The sequence below is a fragment of the Neospora caninum genome, chromosome V, assembly GCF_000208865.1.
Source record: "Neospora caninum Liverpool complete genome, chromosome V".
In the NCBI taxonomy this organism is placed as follows: domain Eukaryota; phylum Apicomplexa; class Conoidasida; order Eucoccidiorida; family Sarcocystidae; genus Neospora; species Neospora caninum.
Window position 1 is genome coordinate 1,803,117 of NC_018391.1, and position 23,888 is coordinate 1,827,004.

At 53.0% G+C, this 23,888-nt stretch overlaps 2 protein-coding genes across 2 annotated transcripts; one reads left to right on the plus strand and one right to left on the minus strand.

The window, feature by feature from the left end:
- Positions 1-332: 332 nt before the first annotated feature.
- NCLIV_014330 (Prolyl oligopeptidase (Precursor),related) lies at positions 333-8,333 on the minus strand (the record flags this gene model as incomplete). The annotated part of the gene is made up of 16 exons (XM_003881623.1): positions 333-404; positions 801-893; positions 1,518-1,656; positions 2,014-2,067; positions 2,313-2,456; positions 2,741-2,808; positions 3,077-3,224; positions 3,523-3,668; positions 4,230-4,552; positions 4,847-5,057; positions 5,343-5,486; positions 6,026-6,143; positions 6,665-6,797; positions 7,214-7,374; positions 7,567-7,701; positions 8,221-8,333. The coding sequence occupies 16 exons, from the start codon at positions 8,331-8,333 to the stop codon at positions 333-335; spliced, it is 2,202 nt and encodes a 733-aa protein (XP_003881672.1).
- A 2,940-nt stretch (positions 8,334-11,273) lies between these two features.
- NCLIV_014340 (conserved hypothetical protein) lies at positions 11,274-21,968 on the plus strand (the record flags this gene model as incomplete). The annotated part of the gene is made up of 14 exons (XM_003881624.1): positions 11,274-11,461; positions 12,285-12,498; positions 12,655-13,582; positions 14,015-14,107; positions 14,816-14,919; positions 15,509-15,657; positions 16,049-16,238; positions 16,845-16,918; positions 17,609-17,807; positions 18,409-18,509; positions 20,205-20,296; positions 20,853-20,923; positions 21,161-21,301; positions 21,843-21,968. 14 exons carry the CDS (start codon positions 11,274-11,276, stop codon positions 21,966-21,968), a joined length of 2,670 nt encoding a protein of 889 aa, XP_003881673.1.
- Positions 21,969-23,888: the final 1,920 nt, after the last annotated feature.

A 23,888-nucleotide genomic window follows, 5' to 3' on the forward strand; every position in this document is an offset into this window, starting at 1 on the left:
GGTTTCCAGTACAGTGACGCCACTGCCGCCCTTGGACAGATGGTACTCTGTCCAGCGGCTCGCCTAGATCAGTTTCGGCATTTAAAGCGATTCCGTAGTCGCAGCAACACATTCTCAGGAAACGACGCCAGAGAGGATGAAAAGACAACAGAGCGAAGCCCGCCTACAGCAGAGCACAGCGCAGGCTTGGTGGATCAGCCAAATCACGACACCCCCGCCGTAAGCGTTTGCACGCTGAATCGGCGACACGATAGAATATCTCTACCAAACAACCTCACGCGGGAAATCTCTCCGAAGCCCAAGCGCAAAAACCAGTTTGTCGATCCTACAGTTTACTGCTCGTGCCATTGAATGCCCAAAACGTTCGCCAAAAAGCCGTACACATCTGCCGCTTCCTCGATTGACTGCACACACAACGCACCACAGCCGCAATTCGTGGCAACGGCTCTTGAAGCAAACGTCTTCCTGGCGTAACTGATTCCCTGTTCAGTTTCCGTTTTCTCCGCTGATCCTGCCGATTTGCTTGTCGCGACGGGCGGCTTGGAGCAGCCTCACCAGCTCGACGCCGCAACCGTCTGACCGGCCTCGCTCCCTCACCCCTTCCCGTTACAACCGACACACACACACACAGAGCCGTAGCCGCCAAACCCCGTGGCCACTGTACTGTTTGCATGCTCTGAGCAATTTCGAACGCAGAGATTCAACTCTCACGAGAAATCAGCGCTGCCCCTGGTAACCAGCCAACGCCTGCCGCACGTACGCTGGGAAAACAGCGAAATGGAAAGTTGGCGCAGACTCACCTTCTTCACCGGCTTCCCGGCTCCGTGGCCAGTGTTTGTGTCGACGCGGATCACCAACGGATTCGTTTGCTTCGAAGAGCTACCGACAGAGTGCTGCGCAAAAATAGGGCCAAGCAGAGCGTGAACATTCACATATATACATATACATATGCATATGTATATATATGTATATGTATATAAATATCTAACACAGATAAACACCGAAAGTCGTACGCGTCCGCCCCGACCTACCGCATTCTTTTCGCGCAAACGCCTGGCCCTCGCCCGCTGCCGGCAGTCACAGCCGTGTCGAGTTCTCTCGGCGCGGGTCCGAAAAACCAGAATAGATGCTGGTATAATACACTATCTCCCCAGTACCTAGAATCACAGAATTCTGTATTTACATGTAAATCTAATAGAATCACCGCCCGCAATATCCAGGAAAGACACCCAAGAGGCCTCTGAACCGAGCCGCGAGCCACCAACAGATGCCCCGGCCCAGATCATCCACGAAAAAACCACTGAATAACGCGGCAGCCGAAAACGACGGGACCAAGAGCATCTGAGCCGGCTGCCGCTTTCTATGCAGATCGACGTCTCTTTTTTGTACGCGGTTTCCCGCTCGCGCCCGACAGCTCGAACTTTCCCCGCGGCCGGATCGCAGTGTGTCGCCCGGTCGTGCAGCGCGGCGCTCGACTGCGGAGCCGGAGGACGCGCTGAGGTCCCAAGAGTTCTCACCTGGAGCTCGGCGATAAACTTGAGCGAGTGAAAGGGGGAAACGCGGTCGTCGTGGTCTCCTGTCAGGAGAAACACTGCCGGATATTGGTGGCCTTGTCCCTTGCCACGAGCCTTGCCGATGTTGTGGAGAGGCGAAATTCTTGGCGCCGCATCACACAAGAACCGCATGCAAAAAATGTGAGGGGACGCAAAGAGAGGGGAACCCTGGCGGATAAGAACCCTCTATCTGCTTCCTTCACAACTCTTACCAGGACCATCGAGTTGTGTACTTGCTGAGCTAATGAAGCCGTGTCAACGGAGAGGGGGGAGGGGGTTAAGCAGCGAGGAGTCCCTGGAACCCAACGTCCAGGGAAGACGCCCAAAATGCGCATGGACATGGACCGTCATCCCCAGAAACTCCGAACCTCTCTTGCTGACGCAACTGTGGCAAGTGCAAAAAAGCTGATTCGAAGGAAAATGGTGTCTGTGCGTCTCTCAGTCTTTCCACATGACGTACTGGAAAATAGAGCGGAACTCCTCTTCGTTTTCGGGGCTACCGTAGTCACTTGTCCTGAGAACAACGCACCGATGTCCAACGGGCGCTTCTGGACGTGACACATCACAGCATCGCCGGCAAGCAGAAACGAAGGGAACCCGCAGCAGCCGCTAGGGACAATCCTGCCCCGCTCTGAATCGTCTCTGCTCCAATCGACTGCGGAGTACGAAAGTGTGGAGCGTGACAGGAAAACTGGGGATCGACCTGCGAGACAACCAGTGCAAGAAGACGACGGCGGCTGGCAGCTGAACAAAACGTACCAGGCATGGCCGATGGTGAATTTGTGAAAGCGTAGAAGATCGAGGACACCAACATGGAGAACCGCGGCTCCGTAGAGATCCGGTCGTTGATTGATGCATGCGCCCACCAAGAGACCGCCATTGGAACCGCCATGAATGGCCAGCCTAAAAGAACAGTCGTCGAACCCGGCAGCCGAAGGCGAAACGCTTTACATTCCGAGCTTTACTAAAGCAGAGAGTCAAGTGTGACGCCAGGCGCAGCAGGAACAGCGGCCGTACACGCCTAGCTGCGCTCGCTCACGACCTCCTGGCGACACGCTGCCCCGCCCAAGCCGACCGAGGCCGTTAACCCCTCCCTCGACTCCGGAGGTTCCACGGTTCCACGCAGGAGCCGGCGAGGAAAAACTCTCCGCTCGCCATGTGCGCCTGTCCCCGTCTTCTCTGCTCACCGTCGGGGCGAAGTGTACTGCTGGCTAATCAGATATTCTGCGGCCTGTTGGAAGTCGTCGTAGCTGACCTGAACATCCAGACAAGAGTGCCGCCTTCGGGCAATGACGCGTCTCCGGTCGCGCTAGGCCCACGCACCTTGTGTCGCTCCCCTCTCCTCACCGGCTGACCCGCCGCTGCTCGTTTCGTCATGTCGGCTTCCAGGGTCAGCACATTCCGTCAGTTGGCGCCAAGGGAGTGACACCCTGGCCAAGGTGAAGGCAAAGTTCAGACCACGGGACGGGACCCGTTGCGACCTAACCGCATGCCGGCAGTCGCGAGTCGGGCAAAATCCTCACCTGCTTCTTCGTTTTGATTGCGGCCTCGTACCACGCCTTTCCGTATTCCCCGCCGCCGCGGATATTCGCGACTGCCATGACCATTCCCAGGTTGAGCATTGCAACGACCCAAGACGGGGTGAAGGAAGGCGTTATCGAGATGTTGAAGCTGCAAAGGTGTATGGGGACCCAGCAAGGAACATCGCCGTAGAGTTGAAGGGCGTGGTAACTCGTTAAGTCGGCCAAAGCCAAGTGTGGCGCGAGTCTCTCCGTGCTGGTCCCCAAAAAGAAGCTGCAAATGCACGGCAGTTTTTTCGGGCCTCCTCCACTTTTTCGCGTCGCTTCGTTTTCACGCACAAGACCAGGCACCATCCAGGGTGAAGGTCACTGTCCAGAGGAGTGTCCTGCGTCGTGAACGAGAAAAGTCCCCACTGGAAAAAAGTTGGCCAAACCTCTCGGGGTCTCACCCGCCGTAGCCGTAGAGAGCAGTGGGGTTGTTGCCGTCGCGCTTGAGGCCTTTCTTGTGCATGATGAACATGGGAATCTTGGTGTCGTCCTTGCTGTCGAAAAACGCCTGGCTGACTTCCAACTGGCTCAGGTCGGCGCCCTCCACCTGCGGAGACAGCCGCCACACACGCGAAGAAAGCTACAGATCAGCCCGTCGCCTTTTTGCCGCTTTCGCGCCGTCAATTCTCCCCACTGGGCCCCCGTCTTTTTCCCGCCCTCAACGAGAATGTGGAGCCTTTTTGCCGCTCAGGAACGGGCTGCTGCCCGAGAGTTGACGCCTCACCCTGGGGCAAGTCGCACCCCGAGAGAAGCTGGGTCCGAAAGAGCGGGGGGACGCTGACCTTTTCGGAGTTCCCACCGTTCACCGTTCTAGCTAGAAAGCGCAGATTTTGGCAGTCTACACTAACAACACCACACAGCACGCGCTTGCACGGGACCCAAGGAATCCGTGTGAGGTCTCATATACTCTGTACAGTCAACGTGAATCGGTCCTGCGCGAGGACTGAAGTCTGTGGACGGCGCCCCCACTGGAGATCGCGCGGCAAAGCTTCCGACTCCTCGCAGGCCGGCCCTCCCCCCCCAACCGTCCGCCCTCCAGCTGCCTGCTTTCTTGTGTCGTTAGCGGATGTCTCCACCTTCACAACGTCGCGGCGGCTGCTTCCCGCACCTTGGTCTGTCGATACAGCGTGGGCGTCCAGTCCCCGCTCTTGACAGCGGCGGCGAAGTCCATCTGGTAGATGTCAGACGGCGTAGTGAAGGACGTGAACGAGAAGAGCATGTGAGGGAACCTGCGTTCACCCGAGATTTGCTTGACGCTTCCGAGCGGAAGAGGGATCGCACCCAACAGCTGTCCTGTGTGGAGATCGCGGACTTCCAGCTGTGATGTGACGTCCCGAAAGTAGTGCAGGATCAACTTGTTGCCGTCCACCACGTCGGCGGAGCTCAGCAGGTCGGACGTCTCGTGAACCAGCGTTTTCCAGAAAGTTTCTTCTGCAGAAACAGCGCGCGAACGGCTCGCCGGTCAGAAACTCGAAGCTATACCAGAGAACTCGCTTTCGCTCAGAGACCGGTGAACAAAGAGAAACAGAACCCCCCCCCCCCCAACCCCGCCCCGCCACGAGACCCGGCGCTGCGGGACACACGACGGAATCAAGCGGGATCCAACCACGCCACCAATCTCCCACAGAAGACTTCCTCTCGCCTAAGCAGTATCCGTCTCTTCCCGCGAAAGAAGCGAAGCATCCAAAGGGGCGACGCACGGGCAAAATCGACGGGGCAACTCACCTGGATGCAAAATATCGAGTTTGACGAGTTTGTACCGCGGTGCGTCCTTGTTCGTGAGGAACACGAACTCGGTTCCGTCGTTTGTCAGGTATTCGTACCCAGCGTCGAAGTTGGTCACAATTTTCTTCCACTCCAGCTTGGAAAAGTCGTACGCGTCCCGTGCATTGGGGGTGCGGATCGAGTCCAAGTCGGCAATCCACACTTGGTTTTTCTGCACAGCGCAAGTAACATCCTCAGTTCCGTCTTCCATCTCGTTTCCTTCCGCATCCTCCGAAACGGGTTCGGCACTTTGCAATCTCCTCCCCTAATCTGCGGTGCGCGCCTCCGAACACGGCGCCGCCAGCACGTCGAGCCTGCTCGACAGAGTCGTTACGTGTGCGCGTGCCCGGGTCCCCCCAGAAGCGCTTCACGAGAGGGTGCCCGAAACGAGGTTCAGCTTGGGCTGCGAGGCGACTCGCGGGTGAACTATGAACACCTGACGTGGGCAACAGCTTACGGGGCTGCAACTCTCGGAAATCTCCACGATCAGAAATCGACGGTCCCACGAGAGTGTAACGTCGGTGAGCCACTTGGGGTGCTCGGGGTGCGAGAGAATCAGAATGTCCTCTTGTTGATCCGTGCCCAGCTTGTGATAGAACACCTGCCGAACGGACAGCGACAGGCAAACAGTGTGTCGGGCCTCTCGCCTGCCAATTCGGCATGCGGCCTGTGTTTCACTCAACGCAGATCTCGGAGGAGCCGCAGCGGGGGGGCGGCGCTGACACAGATCCCCACGGACCTCGACGCCTCTCGCACGAGACAAAACGGTCGCGGCACTTCTGCGCGCTCGCTACAGAGCCAAAAGCGTCTCCACATGCTGTCCAGCGACGGAGAGAGGCGCATGCACCGTGTCAAGGTGAGCGCGCTGCCAAGTGGACTCGAAGCCGCGCCGGAAGTACACATCGGACACAGGCTACGGGCTGCACGGAGTGTGGGCAAACCGGTGGGTTGCTCTGCAAAAGGAAACGCCGAGGCCTCTGCCGTGTCAATGCCTTCGTTTACGTCTGGAGCACTTCTCCGGCAGGCGCGGCAGGACGCCGAACGGAAAGAGCCAGCGACCAAACACTCAGAACACTTGAAGTGCGAACCGCATCACTCGTCTACGGCTGAACTCCTCCAGGGAGTCCTGGAGGGCCGCACCTTCTGGAACTCGTGCTGAGCGTTCGCTGTGCCGCTGTCTTCTTGGTCTTCATCCGGTACGTCGTAGCGGTTGTAGAAGAAGCCTTGGTTGTCAGGCGACCACTCCAAAGACGAGAACCTACACACAGAGGCAGTGCGCAGCTTGACTCACAAAATGAAGCGCTCCTGTGCACACCGTGGCAGCTGTTGCAGGCATTCCCCGGCGGTGCGGCAGCCGCCTGGAACGCGCAAGCGTCCACAGAGCGCTTTGTGGCGCAACGAGCCTTCTCACGAAAAAAGAGTGCTCCCGAAGTTGAGGCTACATCTCGAGAGGGCCAACACGTGCAGCCTTCCTGTAGCAGCCATCACTGGGGCTGCTCCGCCCGGAAAAGCAGGTCCACATCGATGACGGCCCCTTCACAGGGTCCAGCATCGTCTGAAGGGCGGTTCGCGGGCCATGCACATCCTGCCTGGTGAAAGCGAGACACGGATGCGGCGCGAAAACCCCCCGCATGCGAGCCGAGCAGAGGCGAAGTGCGAAGTTCCCACGACGCGGGATCAGGCCTGAGGCGCAAGAGGGTACCAGGAAGTGCCCGATGTGTATACCGATGAGAAGTTCTGTTTTCACATCGATCTGGCCGGGGTGACGCGTGCGCCTACTTGACGTGTTTCACCACATCTGGAAAGACATATCCGTCTTCGACTCGCACAACGAAAATGCGCATCCAGTCGCTTCCTTTGTCGCTTCGGGTGTACGCCATCAAAGACCCATCATCGGTGAACGCCGTAGCGCCTGTTTAAGAAAGCAAACCGTACGGGGAGCAATGTCACGCCATACATGTGACTTGATAGCGGCGCCTCGTTGCCTTTCGGGGAGAACCAACCAGCTCCACATTCGCCAAATAAGTTGTTTCTCCGCAAGTCGATCGATGGTATCAAAAACGGAATTGCGCAGACCTTCCCTCGTGCAGCACGAAAGGCCTGTGCCGGCGCTCTTCCCACCCGAGGGCAGAGTTTCGCGAATCCGGCACAGGAAATGAAAAATGCACTGGAAATTGATCTCCGCCGCAGTACGCGTTCGCACCTACGGGAGGCATGGTTTCTTCTTTCTCCGGATGAGACCGTGAAAGTGTAACACGCGGAGAAAGGCCGAAAACGGAAGACCGATCGATGGCGGGAGCGATTTCACTCCAAAAAGACGATCCTTACCTACAGCAGCGGTCCCGTCCTCAGTCCATACATTGGGGTCCAAGACAACCCGAGCTTGTTCATCGTGGAGCGATTTCCGAGCATACAAGACATTCTGGTTCTGAAGCCCTGTGTTGTACCAGTTGTACCACATGTCTCCTTCGCGGAAGGGGACACCGTATCTGAGAAGGAAAACCACACGAAGGATGGGGGCGTAAGCTTCCACAGGCAGATCGTCTCCATGGGGCGGGGCGTGCAGAGAAGTTCATTCTCGTTCGCGCCTTCCTTCCACATTGAGTTACGTATCGGCAACCTAAACGACGGAGTGGAAAAGAGCCCGAACGGCACCGGGACAGTGAAGTCGGCCGGCATACTTTGGATAGTCGTAGACCTGCTCCAGCTTTTTAAAGAATTTCTCGCGAATCGCTGTTCGGTACAGAGGTCGTGAGAGCTTGTTCTGCGCCTCCACAAACGCCTTGGTCTCCGCGCTGTCGGGATCCTCCAGCCATCTGCGATCAAAAGAAACGAGCAGGCGGGCAAAAAGCGACAGGCAGCATGTCCCGCGACTTGCGAGTTGTCGTTTTCACTTTGTGCGACTGCAGGCCAAAACCAAAGCATGAGTTTTCTGGACGAAGGGGCGGCGCCCCACAAAGGAAGCAAACATGTCGAGTTAAGAAAACGGTGCGACAGTTGGCAGCGGAAATAAAACTACAGACGTCGCCTTTCTCTCCTTCCCTTGGCCTCAGTCTCGTCCACCGTTCGTCTCTTCCTCACTTCCTCGTTAGAGAGGGGTGTGAAAGAGAGGAGACACAGGGTTTCTAGCCGTGAACGGTTTTGCGGATCAGCACTACGCGGGAGGCTCGAACCCGTATGTCGAGAACCGCTGACATCTCCGATGAATCTGTCGCCCCACGCCAACCACGCGGATCTCCCCAGCTGCTGTCTGTTGACGAGATACCCTCTGATGCTCCGCCCTTGCTCCCTAACCAACTCTGGGTTTTTCCTTCGTAGGTAAGATCTCTGCGAACCTGTAGGGATCGGCAACGGTCTCGCCGAAGTGAGTTTCGACAACGGTTTCGTCCCTTCTCGCTGGAAAATACGTCAGCGATTTGTTTGCGTCGGGAAAGCCAGCGGCCGCCATTGTGTTAGAGGCAGAAGAGAACTGGGCTTGAGACAGGAAGTGATGTGGACGAGCACTTCGCGTTCCAGCGACACAAGGCACACTGCGTGGTGGCACGGCTTGGCGCAGAGGATTCCCGGTCCTACTTCGACGCGAGAAAGAAGTCAGGAAGGAAAGAGGACTGGCGCAGAAGGTTGCCACAAACTGGTTCTTGCACAGGAAATTGTGTCGAGCAGTCCAAGCGGCGCCGTGCATGGAACGGCAACTTCCTAGGCTGAGCGAACGCGCTGGCCGCATTGGACGGCGATGAGGAACGGATGGACAGCTTACACAGGGAGAATTAAGACGTGCACGCCAACAGCAACGCATGGAAAAATGAGTGGAACGAGACAAGACCGCAAAAGTGCTTGGTATTGCTCAGGAAAAGCTCGTGAGGGGCGTAGAGAAGAGACAGTTTTCGGTATGCGGCGGGGCGGGGAGCCAGTGCTGAGAGCGCCGAGGGGTCGGTCCCCCGCGACTTTGCTTTGTTCCGCTAGATGTCCTTCCTTCGAACTAGGTCAAAGTGACATCCTGGTAAAGACCTCTCCAGTTCGATATACAGAAAACTGCTGGGTAGGAAATGAAGGTGCACAGTTTCAAACAGGAAACCCGAGGGGTAAAAAGCCGGAACGCAAACGATCGGCTACTAGTCTCGACGTGGTTGTGAGCCTCATTGCCCCTCACGCGTTGCTAGAAACGTACATTGAACTGTGGTCATCGAAAGTGTTTGAGAGAGACTGCAACCTTGGCAAGTCGTTTTGCCCTCAACGCTTCAAGGTCATTTTGCTTTTGTCGAAATCAAAGGACGTTGCGAGGGCCAAGAGGGTTACGGGAGTTAGGTTACCACACCTGAAATGGGCTGTAAACGAGCGACGCAGTTGCCGGCCGGTTGCAGAGATCGTGGTCTGGTGCACAGCCGGCTGTGGCTATGATGTAGATAGATGGTTCAAGGGTGCTCTTTCTTTTCACATGTTGCCGAGCGATGCCAAGAACTATATCTTATTGCAAAGGTTTGTCTCTTCAGTTAGTGAAGGCACGTTCCCTTCCGGTCCGCCGCACGACCAAGAGCTGACGTGCAAAGGCATTCTTCAAACTACTCGCTTATCTGGGCTGTCTGCGGGTCCAGAGTGCGAAGAGTAGCCAGGCGATACCGATGGTTTATTCCGGGAATCAGACGCGGTTTCCACAAGAACGGCTTGGAAGCAGCTGTGTGTGGTAATCGGGGGTCTAACCGTGAAAGGTTCCATAGACCCGCTCACCGTGTTTTAACGACGGATGCTGCATGTCTATCATACTTAATTGGATCCATCTTACAAGCACTTTTTGCACGTTTTTTCAGGCCACGTATAACGTTGCAGGTGTGCACATTAAGGGAGGACATATTTGAACACTGCTGCAGGTGAAGCCTGCCGCTCATCATCCACCAGGCCGGAGACGGCTTGGCCGGGTGGAAACTGACGATGCGTTAGGGAATGTGGCACGTGTGTCTAGGCTGCGCATCCCTTGCATGTTTGTACAACACCGTGGTTGAAATAATGTGCAGAAACACGTAGCACGTCAGCTTGAGGAGCGGCATACCCTGCCTCCGACAGGCGGTAAAGCTGTTTCCATCGATTTTTGACGCAGGCGTTGGCTCGGGGAAATCCCGTACAAAGGTCATCATAAAACGCCTAAAAATGCCAAGCAAACCGGTCCTGCCTAGCAGCACGTCAGCAATCCAGTTTCTCCAGAGGAACTCGCGTTCTGCGGGCCGGGGACGTCTGACACGTCTGAACCGAGGCATATCTCATTCCATGCACTGGGAAAGTTCTTGCTCACTAACACATATCGTTAGTGCCGGAACGATATTCAAATTCGGACCTGTTGTCGAAGTCTTGGTGCGAAAGCTAATGCGATGGTTTTCAAACACGAAGCAAGTGTTTGCCGAATACCGTTCTCGGCCAGCATTCACTGTCGTGTACGCAGCACCACAGTGCTGTAGATCAGTGCAACCCGTTTACGGCAAAAAGAAATGGACAAGATAACGTATTTTTTTAAAAATCTCCAGGTCGCATATCGTTGCTGGATAAGTGGTTAAGAGATTGCAGAGGAAGAGGAATGAATCACAGACTGAAATCCGACTATGCACACCTCTAACGGGTAAGCGTCGCATACACACGCCGCGGCCTCAATTCCCTCACAGCACTTTCGCGTTGCTTCTCTTCAACGATGGAGTTGCATTTGTGTCAGGGGATCGCCTGGACGTTATGGATGTAGGCGGCGGCCGAGTTTGTAGGGCGGTGTTGAATTCGAATGACATGCATGTCAGGCGCCACTACGATGAGTGTCTTCAGGGAGGTGACAGGTGCTGAACTGTCTCACAAAGACTCGCATGCGGAATGGATGCCCCACACGTCGAGTATCGAAAAAGACGCAAAACCCTTCTTGTCCGATAACAGACACCGAGGCGGTTTGAGTCTTCACACAATTTTTTGAACGTTTTCCATTTCCCCGGTCCTGACCCTCCTGGCAAGCTCCACAGCAGCCCCGGATAAATGTCCAAGGCATTTCTTTATATGAGAAACGAATACAAATGCCTCGTATCTACTCTCCCTCACTGTCACTGCTGCGTCATCATCGATAGTAAATCGAGGCTGACACTGCGCCAGTCTCGAATTTGGCAGAGCTGCTTGTCTCCGCTTCTCTCATCAGCGCTCGAGCGGTCAAAAGATCCGGCTTAACAAATTGTATTCGCCTGCATACAAATTGCCACTCATGATGCAACTAACTATGTCAACCAATCTCTCGGCCACCTGGTGTAAAAGGATTTGATCCATGTGACATCTCTGCTATACTTTCCTTTTTGTGTCACCCGCAATGTTCCCATCGCAGGTATCGCAAATCACGTAACACGTGCACCACTTCTTTCTAGCTGATCTGAAGATGACTGAAACAGCCTCGGTCTCCAGGATCATAGAAGGGGCTCCTGGTGCGTTGGCGAGGCGAGGAAAGAGGGCGAAAAACTGGCAGCAAGACTATTACGCCACGCTGCTAAGCAAAACTGTTGATCTCCTGGATCGGTTCCAACCAACCGCTCACACGGTTGAGACTTTTGCAGAGGAGTTCCTGAAGTAGGTTTCCCTGAAGAAGCATAGAAGAGAGCACATCCACTTAACGCAATCAAAGACAAGGTCTGCCTTCTGACCCTTCTATCGTTAGCGTGCTTCTGTCAGTGTACTTCGGTTCCCGGACAGTGAGTTATTCATTATGGAGGGATCGCGCCTCTGCAGAAGTTGCTTAGAAGAACAAAGACATTACGTGTGTCAGGCCTTTACTTCAACTATTACAGCCAAGGAAGACGGAACGTGTCTTTAAACGCAGGGGCACGTTGTTCATGTAACCACTCCCTATAACCTTTGTCCAGCCTCCGGACTCGCACTGACGGCAAACCGAAACTGACAGTTACGGGGAGAAAGGCACTCTCGTTGTGTGTCCGTCCGAACGCTCCGTCTGCCAAAAGCATAGAAGAGCGAACGGGCCTCTGGCCTGCCCACAAGGAGACAGACAGATTCTAATTTAAATAAAAGCACAAGACAAGAAGACTCCCGTATGCCTTGGTTGTGGCATGCAGGAGCCTCTCTCTAGCACACACGGGGATTGACCACACCTTCCAGTTTGAGGTCTCTGTCTTGCAGCTATACTCGTCCTCATACACCTACGGTACCGCGGAACGCTGATTCGGAAGCTCTGAAATGAACTCTTTGCTAACTCTTAGTATACATCTGAGTTGGGGAAAGGCACATTTTCTTGTGCCTGCAATCGAGCCACCGCACGTGGCTTTCTGTCATATCAGTTGTTTACCCATCTTCTTCGGCACGCCGCAACATGTGTTGAGACCCTGAAGCTCCTCGTGGAGTGTCGATTGTCTTTTGCTGCCGATGTGGGCCCGGACAGGACCGAAAAAGCCGAGGATGCTGCCTTCGTCGCAGGAACTTTCTACGGAGTGCTCACCAAGGCTCCGTTCCTCACGGCCGCTGCCACTGCCTTGGTCCAACAGAGGACCACTGGGACACAAAAGAGCGATCAATGGCTGTACATGGTGATCATTTACCTCCTCGTCTTCAAAGTCGACGAAATGGGGTATCACACGTTTGCCAGTCTCGTTCGAGTAAGCTGTCAATGTTGTTGAGGGGCAGATTTGCGTCATGCACTTTGTGCGCAATTAAGAGTATCTAAGGTCTTTTCTGGGAGGTCGGCCCGTCGTGAGAGGATTTCGCTTCCGGTACATGTCCAGGTTCGCCATTCTGCCCTTGGGTGTGTACAGAGCTGCCCCCCGCTGCCCATGTACCTGTTGCTGGACTTTTTGTTCAACGAAGAAGCACTCTCGAGCGCTGCACGGCGCGATTGGTTAGGACACTACGATGCGGCGTACGTGGACCAAGTGCTCATGCCACAGATACAGAAGCATGCAGAGCCTTTGTCGGGTCTGGTGGAGTCGTTGAGGAATCTCAGCATGGCCTCCGCAACAGGAGCGTCTCACGGAACAAAGTCCGATCCGCTGGTCCGGGGCGAGCCGTCGTGCACCCAAAAGAATATCAGTGAGAAGGGGAAACTGTCCAGGCTCCTAGCCGACTATGGCTACGCCGACGATGCCAAGCAGGTTTCAACAGCTGCTCGTCCAAATCGAGAATTTCAGTTATCGTCTTACAGCGAGAATGTAGCGCGTCCGCAAACCGGGTCCAGTGAGACAAGCCCAGCAATCCTCGAACGCAGTAATCCTCATGTTCTTCTGGTTCCTTCTGATGAGAAAAAACCCGCAAACTCAGCATCCCTCTTGCCTTACCCAAATCAGACGACACGCCGCGGTTATGAAAATGAAATGAACACTGCAAAGGCTCTCGGGTCTACAGAAATGAAAGGAATAGGGTCTGACCAACTGGAGGGGGCAGGAAGTGCCAACAGACACCAGCAACCCTCAAACGGTCATGACGACGTCGGAGGCTATTCCCTTTCTCAATCGGGAACATCAAGTCACAGTGCCGATTCCAACGAGCCGCTTAAGGAAAAAGAAAAGGCGAGTCTGCTGCAAGCTGAGGGGGAAGAAGCCATTTTAGAGGAGTCAAAGGAGGCCGAGAAGGAAGAGGACGAGGAAGAAGAAGAGGACCTCTGGCTGAAAGATATCGACGGCGAGGAAACATTTGTTGACCGAAAGACTGAGCGCGAGAAGCAGAAGGTAGTGAAGCAACAGGCAGGTGATTCTTAGAGATGACAGGATTATCATATGTAAAAGTGGGATGGTAGACCGCCGCATGCGTAGCTTTTCTGGTATGACTGAAGACCCGTACGCATTCTGCAACCGCAGACTCCAATGGAGACTCCCGCGCACGAACCAAATGATCACTTCCGTATCAAATAGCCTACTCCGGCTTGAAATACCGAAAGAGCAGGGGACCCGAGCATCCCACCTAGTCAGCCACCAAGGTCGTGTCTCCGAAGACCAAACCATCTTCCACTGCAGTTCCTTCAGCGTCAAGCGTTGAGAGCGATAAGTTGATCATCGCATCTACCTGAAACTGTAGATCGTGGCGTCTGTTGGGGTACGACGACTCGCTCTATGTCACTTGCGACGTGTAGCCGTGTTCATTCACGCACGCTTATGGATGATTTTTATCCTGTTTGTGCAGTTTTCAGACAGTGGACCATGCAAAGACCCTCCAACCTTCAGAAACTTGTTGATGAGGCAGAAGCAAGATTCAGGAGCGAGTGCACCTTCAGGCGTACGTGCTGATCGGCTACTTATGTTTTGCTGCTAAGGTTTTTGCACAGAGTTTGGTATCCGCGTAACTACGTTCTCCCTCACGTGCTAAGGCAGGACATCCCCTCCGCAGTGTTTGAATCTGGAACAGAAACTTGTGCTCGTATATTTGCCGCTGTGAGAGACGGGTGGCCATGACCGGCTGAGGACGGTAGCGCCGAGGGTCAGAGGAGTGCGGCGAATGCGTCCAACAAAGCCGACAGCACAGTTGAGAGACTCACAGGGAAATGGAGGCGAAACCAGTTACATGCTTTCCCTTGTAAATGTAGAATCTCATCTGTCCTCACCCTGAGTGCGGCCGACAGCGTAGTCCCGTCGGCATCCACGGGATAACAAACGACAACCGACCGTTCCTCCGCTTTTTCCGACGCCATGGTCATTCCTAAGCTATATGATCTGCCAGATAACAACGGTGCCCCTCAGTGCCTAGATAAGCTGGCTTGCACGATACACTGCATACGCATACTGGTAGATTTTTGATTCTATCCAGTTGCCAGGATGTTTCCAGTTGAGCGTCTTCAACAAGAGCGGGCTTTCAGGCAATGCATCTCTACTTCCACCTAGCAGAAGGCGTTTCGTTTTTCGTGAAGACTCTTATCCTAGTGTAAAAAGAGAAGCAATCCTCACCTGCCGAACAAAGACAACGATGAACGCTTCGTGTTGTTTTCAGCAATCACCCCGCAAAAGATGCCAGTCTTCAACAAGGCAGAAGCTCCGGTGAAACTTACTACAGCGGAGGTGTTACGTGCTGACGCCTTGCTACGAAAGAGACAGGTACAGCTTCCAGGGCCACCAAGGCACTCTTCCTGTTAGAGCGGTCGGACAGCCGGCAGGTTTTGTCGCACGGGGAAAGATCTACAAAGGGAGAAGCCGTTTCGTCTTATTCGATCCAGTTTCAGAAGTTCGCAAGACCCACGTGGCAACTTTTCCGATTACTTGGTGTAGCTTCCATGACTTAAGGGGCTATTCACGTGAACACATACGCATCGGTGCAGCGCATCTGCTGTATCCGGTGCCTGGGAACTTTTTGGTGTTTGTGTGTGTCGGAGGCTCGGACTCTAGAGTTCCAAACCACGTTTGCAGATCTCGGAAATCCACAGATATGTGATATTTATTGCTAGCAATCTCCATACATATACAGTGCTTCCAAGGAAAACTCGCGGGGTCAGTTGCGTTTGCTTTGCGTTTACATGTAGTGTATACACGCACCCAATAAGAAGTCCGTGACCGAAGAGAATATACTAGACGAGATATTTCAGTTTCGCTAAACAGACCTGTAACATTCCAGGAAAACAGTAGTTGGAGCAGGAGACGGTTATGTATTCTCTAGTGTTTGCTTGTTGTGCGCATACACTTCCTTAAGAACGAGGACTACAAATTGATCAAACAGTTTGAGATCGACAAGCGAGACGCCCGGGAATTCACAGAGTGGCAACAGAAAGAACGGAAGAAACAGGAAGAGCAACGAATCAAAAATGTCGCCATAAAACGTGCGGAGGCTCAGTTAGCAAGGTAAAATGTACAGTTTCCCTCGCAGTGGAAGAAGCTCTACCATGCAAATGCTACACTCTGTTTCACACGTCGCAGGCCGACGTTGTTGAAAACAGCAATATTCGGCGTAGCGTTGCATCTGCACTGGATGTCTTCTACGCGTCTCTCCGAGAGGGCTGAACTATTCGACGGCATCACGCCCGTCAACGTTCCTTGTACACCGACAAAAGTGTATGTCTGTCGATCCATTTGCCCGCATGTACGTATGTGTCAGCCCAACTATAATCAATCATCTTGTACGCATATGCAAGTCCCGGGTACAGGTTCACGTGTACCGCCAGAACGCCTCAGATACTCCGTCCCATCATGACATAAGACTCTGCACCGAAAGATTCTCTCATTCTGTTCTCAGAGCACAGGGTATCCATGCCGCTGCCTTGCTTCGCCGCAGTAAAGCGAGGAGCGTGCGGAGCCTCCGAGAAAACGCTTTGGATCGTCAGATGCTGCGACGCGAGCAAAGGGCTCAAGAGCACGCTCAGCTTGTCGAGAGGGCGCGCGCAGCAAGAGAAGCGAGACACACTTCTGTCGAGGCAGCGAAACAGGTGAGCTGCACGGGGCAGTTCCTTCTCGATCTGTACGGACGGTGAAGGACAGGGACTTTGCGTCTTCCGCCCTGGAAGGTCTTTACGCATTCTTTGTACCGATTTTTCTCCGGACAGACAAACATATATGCACAAAGCGTATTTGGAGCCAAGCACATAATATTGCGCGTCTACTGACTCCGGAAAAAGTTTATATGCATTATTTATTAGTAGAGGCACTTGTCACTACAATCTGTCGAGGTGATAGACGAATCTGGTAACTCATTTCTGCGAGTGACGTATACGCCAAAGTCCCCATACCGACGCGGAATGCGTAATTTAACTATCGTTCATAGATCCACCCACAGCACCACGCCACACATTTCTCCCAGAACGACAACATTTATTCCCTTGGCAACATCTACTGTCTTACCGTGGTAACGTTCCCACTCGAAGTCGCGAGGAGACACCCGTCACTCAGGTCGTGAAAACCAGAGGACACAGAGGAAAAATGGGTCGCATTGCCAGTCCTCGTCGTAATAGCTAACCGTACCATGAAGGCAGATCTCGCAAGAGTCTAATTAGCCACTACGCTGTTTTTGGTGATTGACTTGATTGTGAGTGCAGGCGTCCGAAACGAGACGACAACACGCGGCTGAAGAAAAACTCAAACGAACCAAAGAACAGGCCCTGACTCTGCGGTGAGTTATTTCTATATGTTTTGCCATTTTCCTCCAAAGTCCGGTTTCAAAAGGAATGCTCTCCTGTGACGATGTCTGACTTCGTTGATTCTGCCGTGTGAATGCTGACCTTCTCTGGCGGCACACACACACCCAGTTCAATCCAAGGTGCCATTGAGGGATAGATGTGGCAGCACGACTCTCCTCTATTAAAAGCACCAACCGGGGCTCACAATGGATAGTACAGATCCATCTCCACCGCTTCCATATTTAGAGAAGTAGGTCCTAGTCGACACTCCGAGTCCAACCCCCACGGAGACTCGCCGAAGCCCTGCTGGCAATCAGGACTTGCCTGTTTGGTGGGGGTAAATCGAGGACATGCACAAGTAATGGAGAGAGTATCGAAGTGGACGCAATTTGAGACACTATAGGCTGGAGGAAAATGAAGTGTTTAGCCATTCCTGTCAGAAAGCCATCGTACACTACGCAACTTCTCACGTACAAACACATAGGGACGAGGTGAACGAAGTTTCCTGTTGTTGATATTATTCGCATTTTGTTTTTCTGGCTGCGGCAACTCTCGAGTGAAATCACTTTTTCCCAATGACCATGATTGGACGTGGTAGTATCCGTTTGGTTCTCCTGCAGAGGTCCTCCTCTGGATGAACTGCCTTGCTTCCTATTAGCTGTTCCCTGCACGTGCTGGTCCAGGTTGGCCGCTGAAGAACGGACTTCAAAGCGCTCTGTGGTGGTTAGGGTAAGAGGCCTCGAGCAAGCTGCAGTGAAAACGCGAGGCCTGCTCTCACGCGTGGGGCGACGCGACGACTGGAACGAAACGAACGGCGCGGCTTTGCCTACCGTGAATGGAATGCCGCTTGCTGAAGTGAAGGCTAGGTTGGAGATGAAAAAAGTAAGGCGCAAGGGCGTGTTAGCATCGTTCCTGGTCGAAGCAAGGAACGTCTCGTTGCTTGCCTTGAGAAGCGGAAGGGGTTGAGAATTTCTTATCGAAAAACTACCGCGAACACACCCGATGAAACGACACATCACAATTTTCCCGTACACGGATCAAAAACTTGCCCATACGCTCGTCACCCCAGTTCTTTTGACTTTCAGTGTCTTGTTCTTTTTTTCTGGGCTACGCTTACGTAGTACTCGTTAACCGTTGTAAGGCGTGTGCTGGACGAAAGCTTCCTTAGGACAGTCTTCATGGTACCGCTGCGGCAGGGGTTCCTGTGTGTCGGTCGCACGGCCGAACTGGCCCCCCTGCAAAGCCAACAGAAGGACTAGATTCAATGGCACGAAGATATGCTTCAAGTATCGTGCTCGAACTCACTGAGCGTCTGTTTTGTCTGCGTGTGCCACCTGCTGAGAAGCCGTATTAGAAGTACTCGCAGAGTGTTGATCTGACGGCTGAGTATCCGTGACTGTTCAAAGGTGGTTCCCAGACAGCCGCCGTTCAGGACTACGGACAGTGAATTCTTCAGTAGAGTTTATGTATTCTTTCTGCCCAGGCTCAAGAACGCGAGCGGCTCCAAAGGAAGAGCCTTGAAATCCTCGACCAAAAACTAAAAAGGGAAGAAAAACTGGCAGCAAGGGTGGAAGAAATCAGACGGTAGGCGGCGGAGTCGAGGCTCCATGGATGGCTCGCCGAAGGGCGCCAAATCTGGCCTTGTTCTAAAAGCTTCAGCCAAGGAGAAAAGGAAACATGGCATGGACGTATCTAGTGACAAAACTTGCCTGTTTGGAGAGAAGCTGGTAGCTCCGTAAACCGGCAGGCGGCTTTATCTCAGTTGAAAAGCGGCATCGGTAGTATTTTTCCCACACTTCAACAGTCGGGCACAACTGACCCTGTTTATGGGGATGACGGATCTGTACGGGTTTGAATTGTGTTTTTCTATGACTGTGACCATGATATCCGTGTTCAGGCTCCGCGAAGAGGCCGCGAAGATAGCGGAACAGAAAAGAAGAGAGAGGGCGACGGCACAACAAGAAGAACACCGCCAACACCTGTTACGCCTGGAAGCTTCAATTTTGAAAGAAAGGGACAAAGTAAGACACACGGAAGTACGGATCGGTAGAGGTGTGCGGGGTCAGAAGAGGCTGTTAGAGCTCGCTACTGCCCACATATGTCACGTGTTCCATGTGATATCGAGGAGAACCCCGCAGCGGTGTAGGGCTAATGGAAGCAACTCCACTCGAAGAAAGAAGCTGTCACTGTTAGGCGTGCGACGGTGTCGCAAACAAAGTCCATTTCCAGGCAACTTCGTTGCGAGCGCAATGGCATTGTTGAACCGTGGTCGTTTTGCGCACATTGCACACTCCCCGAATTGGCCAACATTGCAGTGCTGTTGTTTTCCGATTAGATCCGATCTACTCAAAAAGCATGGTGGCGGCATAACAGGAGCTGCAGTTGTAGAGTTATACACGAAGGAGGGGTAAAATAGCTCATACTACCATGCTTTGCATCCCGTCATTTACCTGCGTCTGCCAGTTGCAAGGCGTATGTACGAGCTCGTAGCCCCCGCCAAATCGGAGCCCGAACAAGAACGGAAGGACCTATTGTTCTAAAAGGTCGTTTTCTGTTCCATCTCGGTGACTACCGCCCGTCAGTTTTTCTATCACCAGTTGTCAGGTGTCCTACCGCATCGGGTGTGCAATGGCTGGGGTGTGACCGTACCAGCATACGCCCGCTAAGACCTCTTTGATTCCCGTTCAAAACAGTTGCGAATGTACGGAGTGCCGAGACCCTGAGTGCAGATCTTGCAGAAGAAGAAGCGCCAGAAGGCGGAAAGGCAGAAGCTAGCCCAGGTATTGTCATTCAAATCGAAGTGGGTGCACATTTATTAACAGTTGCGGCAAGAAGAGCGACGCCACAAATGTCGTCTGCTGGCCGAAACCAGAAGGGGAGATCGGCAGCTGAAGCGTATTCGAACTGTTGTCAGCCTTCACACGAGAGTAGCAGGTGCACCGTCAATCCTAGCTTCAGAAAACAAGGCGATGGCTGAAGTCCAGAGTAGAAACCACAAAAGCTTTTGGGAAAAAGACAAAAGAGAATCAGAGACATTTCTGCGCGAATAGAGGCACGTCGAGTGGTGAATTACTGCAACAAAGAGCCACAATGGATCGGGAAAATGAACATCGCTAAAGCAAGTGTCAGTAACTTGAGACGAAAGTATGTAAAAAAACGAAGCCGAATGCGAAGCCACGAGCTACTGATACTATGGTGTTCGGGCCTGTGAACATGTTTGTTGGCGTTTCTGTTTCTCCATTTCACGTCAAACCACACGACGGTCGATGTGCCCTCCAGTTCTGTTGCTATGCCTGTCCTGGAGGAGCTGAGAACGCAGCAGATTAAGAACGAGTTCCTTCACTCCACCAAGTTAAATATGGAACAGCAAGGTATGCTACCAAATGCGACGGTCTCGGAAAACAGGTTTTTGGACAGTCTCGCAGAGTCGCTTTTTGCGCTACTGAAAGTACAAGTACCCTGTATGAAATCGGGCGCTGAGAAATTGCCCTTTCGGCGACGTTGTTAGAAGGTCTTCGACGCGAGCCGCTCCTGCTTCTGCAGGGACATTAGGATGATGGTTCTGGCGTTGTTATTGAGAACTAATGTTTGCGAATCAATCGGTTTTCACTTGAATTCTCGGAGACATGGAGATTTCTTTTCTGAACTTGCTCGATGCGTGGAGACTTCTGCTCGTCCTGAGCCCTATCTATTTTAGAGATGTCGTGAAGCCTTACTAAGGCTTGTCAGATATATGCATGCTAGCGGTATAAGGACCAGGCCGAACCTGGTGAAAGGAATTTGCTTTGTTAGTAAGCCACTCTCTTTCCTAATTCCCAAAATGTTGCCGAATTATGTGCATACAGCCGTTGTGACGTTGGTGAGTGGTTCTTGAACAAAACTGGGAGTTCCGAAGCCTACTGTCTTTGTGTCTTTTCGTGTATGCAGTCCAAGAGCAGCAAATGAACGGCGCTGAAAGGCGGGCCGAGAGCAGGGCTAAGCAAGGGATGCAGAAGGATGTAAGAAGGCTGTTTTTCTGGGATCCGGATTTGCACGAGGCAGCTGCCTATCCACCGGGTGCCAGTGTTGTTTGCGTGTATCTCTATCCGTGGGGGATGCATTATTTGTGACACAACTATTGCGGCATCTCACTGTGGCTTATAGTGTTCGAAAGACGACAACAGGCCCGCGGAAGACTCCGTAAAGACTTGCCATTGGTGGATATTTCGACCCTTACACCTATGTCTGCCTCCCAGGCGTTGACTGAAGGCATCAAACGAAGAGAGAGGTATCAACGGATGGCCAACAAGGCTATAGCAGAAGTAAAGGAGGCCGCTAGAAACATCGAACGAGCCGGGTGTCTGCTCACTCTTCGACAGCAGCAAAGAGATCTGCAGGTCAGTTGGCGCGACAGGGCTCCACTGGGCAGTGCCCACGTCCGGAGTCAATGGTTACCGGGATGCCGCGAAAATTGTTTGGGGGATATCCAGAAATACCAGTTTCCGTGTCTAAGACATAGTGTTGTTAATAACCGCATCCATCTGCAAGTTCCGCGCTCCACACTAATCGATAGAAGAACGAAGAGACAACCCTTTGTCGTCATTCTCCGCATTAGGGTGGCTAATGCACGTGTGCAGGGTGTAGGCGGGCATCCGGATATGAGTGCGTGAACATGTGGACATATGTATCAATAGATCGAAGAGCGTTGTTGTGTGGCAGTAGGGAAATGCAGAGGAGGGCAACACGACAGTAACGACGACGACTCAGGATCAGCAAATTGAAACAATGAGGACAGTGGCCTTAAAGTGGAATCGCGAGAACCCCATATTATTTTTTCATCAGCTGGCGGTGGCCAAGCCCCTAGAGCCGACAGAATCTTCCATCGTTTCTTGGTCCGAGTTTCTCATTGATATGTTTATGTAGCAAAACATGCAGCAGATCCTCTTCGAGGCAGCAAGAACGCGGAGGGCGGAGGAGAGGCTACTATCAGAAAGGATTCAGCAGGTTTGGCGTCAGCCGATGCAGTCCCTCTCTAATACCAGCGGAGCAGCGTGTATGAAATGACTGCCCTCACGCTTCCCCCCCTCCCCCCACTGAATCGACCGAGGCGCATACCGGTGTTTCTGTGAGTTTTTGAGAGTACTTCGGTATTGGCAAAAGCACAGCAGGAACCAAAGAGAATTTTCAGATACCGTCCCAGGTCGCAGACGCTACTGTGACTGGCAGAGGCGGCACGGGAGAGAACGCGAGCCTACCGGCGTTGCAACGCTTGCTAGACAGTGACTCTCGATTGTTATGATGGCCAGGACGAGGATAAAGAACAGAAAGAGATTCCGCAGTGTCGTCCCTCACTATGCCGCTCCATGTGATTTCTTGTGGTGACTGGGAACTTTTAGCTTGTTACGCATTTACGTGATAAGTGGCGTTCGTGCCTTAAGTTGCTCTTGAAGGCAAACATCAGAAGCGACTTTGTCTTACACCGCCTCTCGAATGCATCATCGGCATATGCGCCTACCGGTAATCTCGGCAAGAATGCCAAGCGAAAGTTTTTTGTATTTGAACATGGCTTCAACTTTCGCCCAGTGACGTTACTCGACATAGATGGCACATGCTATAAGACTCATCAACTACGGCACAACTTCTTGAACGAGGATACATGTGGCCATTGCCGAACTGGACAAAATCTGTGGACCGTCCAATCGTCATCTTTGGGCACCGATGTTCATCACTTTGCAGTGTGCAAGTGCGTAGGTGATGGAGGTCCCCCGAGCTGTCAGCAAAGAACTGTTTTTTCTTTTAACAGGCCCCTCACACCTCACTGTTCTTGCTAAAAATGCATCCAGCCATTCCTTCGCCGCTACGAGTCAAGACAGTACCTGCATCTGGACAGGCCCCGCCTGATCCGTCACTGGAACAGAAGTACTTCTTTTCGGGCGCAGTCACTCTCTCTCGTCTATCCTTCGCACCTAACTTCTGCACGGGAGAGGGGGGGGTGGGTGATGCTGGACGGAAGGTTTCCTGTATAAGCCGATTTCGGCGGAAATTTCGGTGTCCCCGCAATAGATGATTAAATGTCCGAGCGGCAACTACTTCCTGCCCTGCGCGCCGTCGTACTGCTCTCCTCTGGGCTGAAAACAGGCTGAGAGCGCCAGCAACGACGCCCTTAAAATCGTTTCTGTGTTCTCGTGTTTTCTGCTTCTTCGTGTTGTGGCGCTGCTGCTTCTGTGTTTTGGGGGACATCTGATCCAAACCATACTGTCGTGGAGTTTCCATATTTGCAGAGGACCAGTCCGCTCCTGTCACTCAACAGGTGAGAACTTTTCTAAAAGGGGTATCACGTCTTTTACGTTTTCTTACGTTTTGCCAAGGACTTTCTTTCCGTTATGAGTAGCAGTTGTCGAAGACCGACGGGAGTCAGGGGAATTTCTTAATTTTTGCTGGGACAGAGACGCGGTGCATTGCTGTCAGAAAAGAAGTGTCCGCAATCCTGCGTGGTCCCGCACAACGTAATTTGTGGGCACAATTTTTGCCGGTGGCGCAAGTTTTCTGAGGAATCTTGTGCCGTGCTGCAGTCACAATTTGTGTGGTCACAAATTCTCCACCATGAATAATGTGCGAGAATTCGTCTAGTGAATTTTAGGAAGCTACAGGCAACGCGTACTACTAATTCCTTGGCATTGTGTGTGGACAACATCCCATCGTCGCCCTGTGTATGGCCTTCCGTTGTGTGAGATTTGGATATGCGCCGCTCTGTTCATGCACATTTAACGCTGGCCACTCAGACGTGGGCCGACTCTTATGCGCAGTTGATTAAACGGCCGCGCTGAGATTTCACGCCACCCCACCAGCAGGAAAGACATCGAAGGCTTTTGAGCTCGCTTGCCGGTGATGTCGTGCAACGTGGCGCCGTGCTGGGTTTTCCTGCAGCCTGTCTTGATGGTGCTTGCCTTCTGTTTGTTTGTGTACACCTTCGCAGGGTTTCTG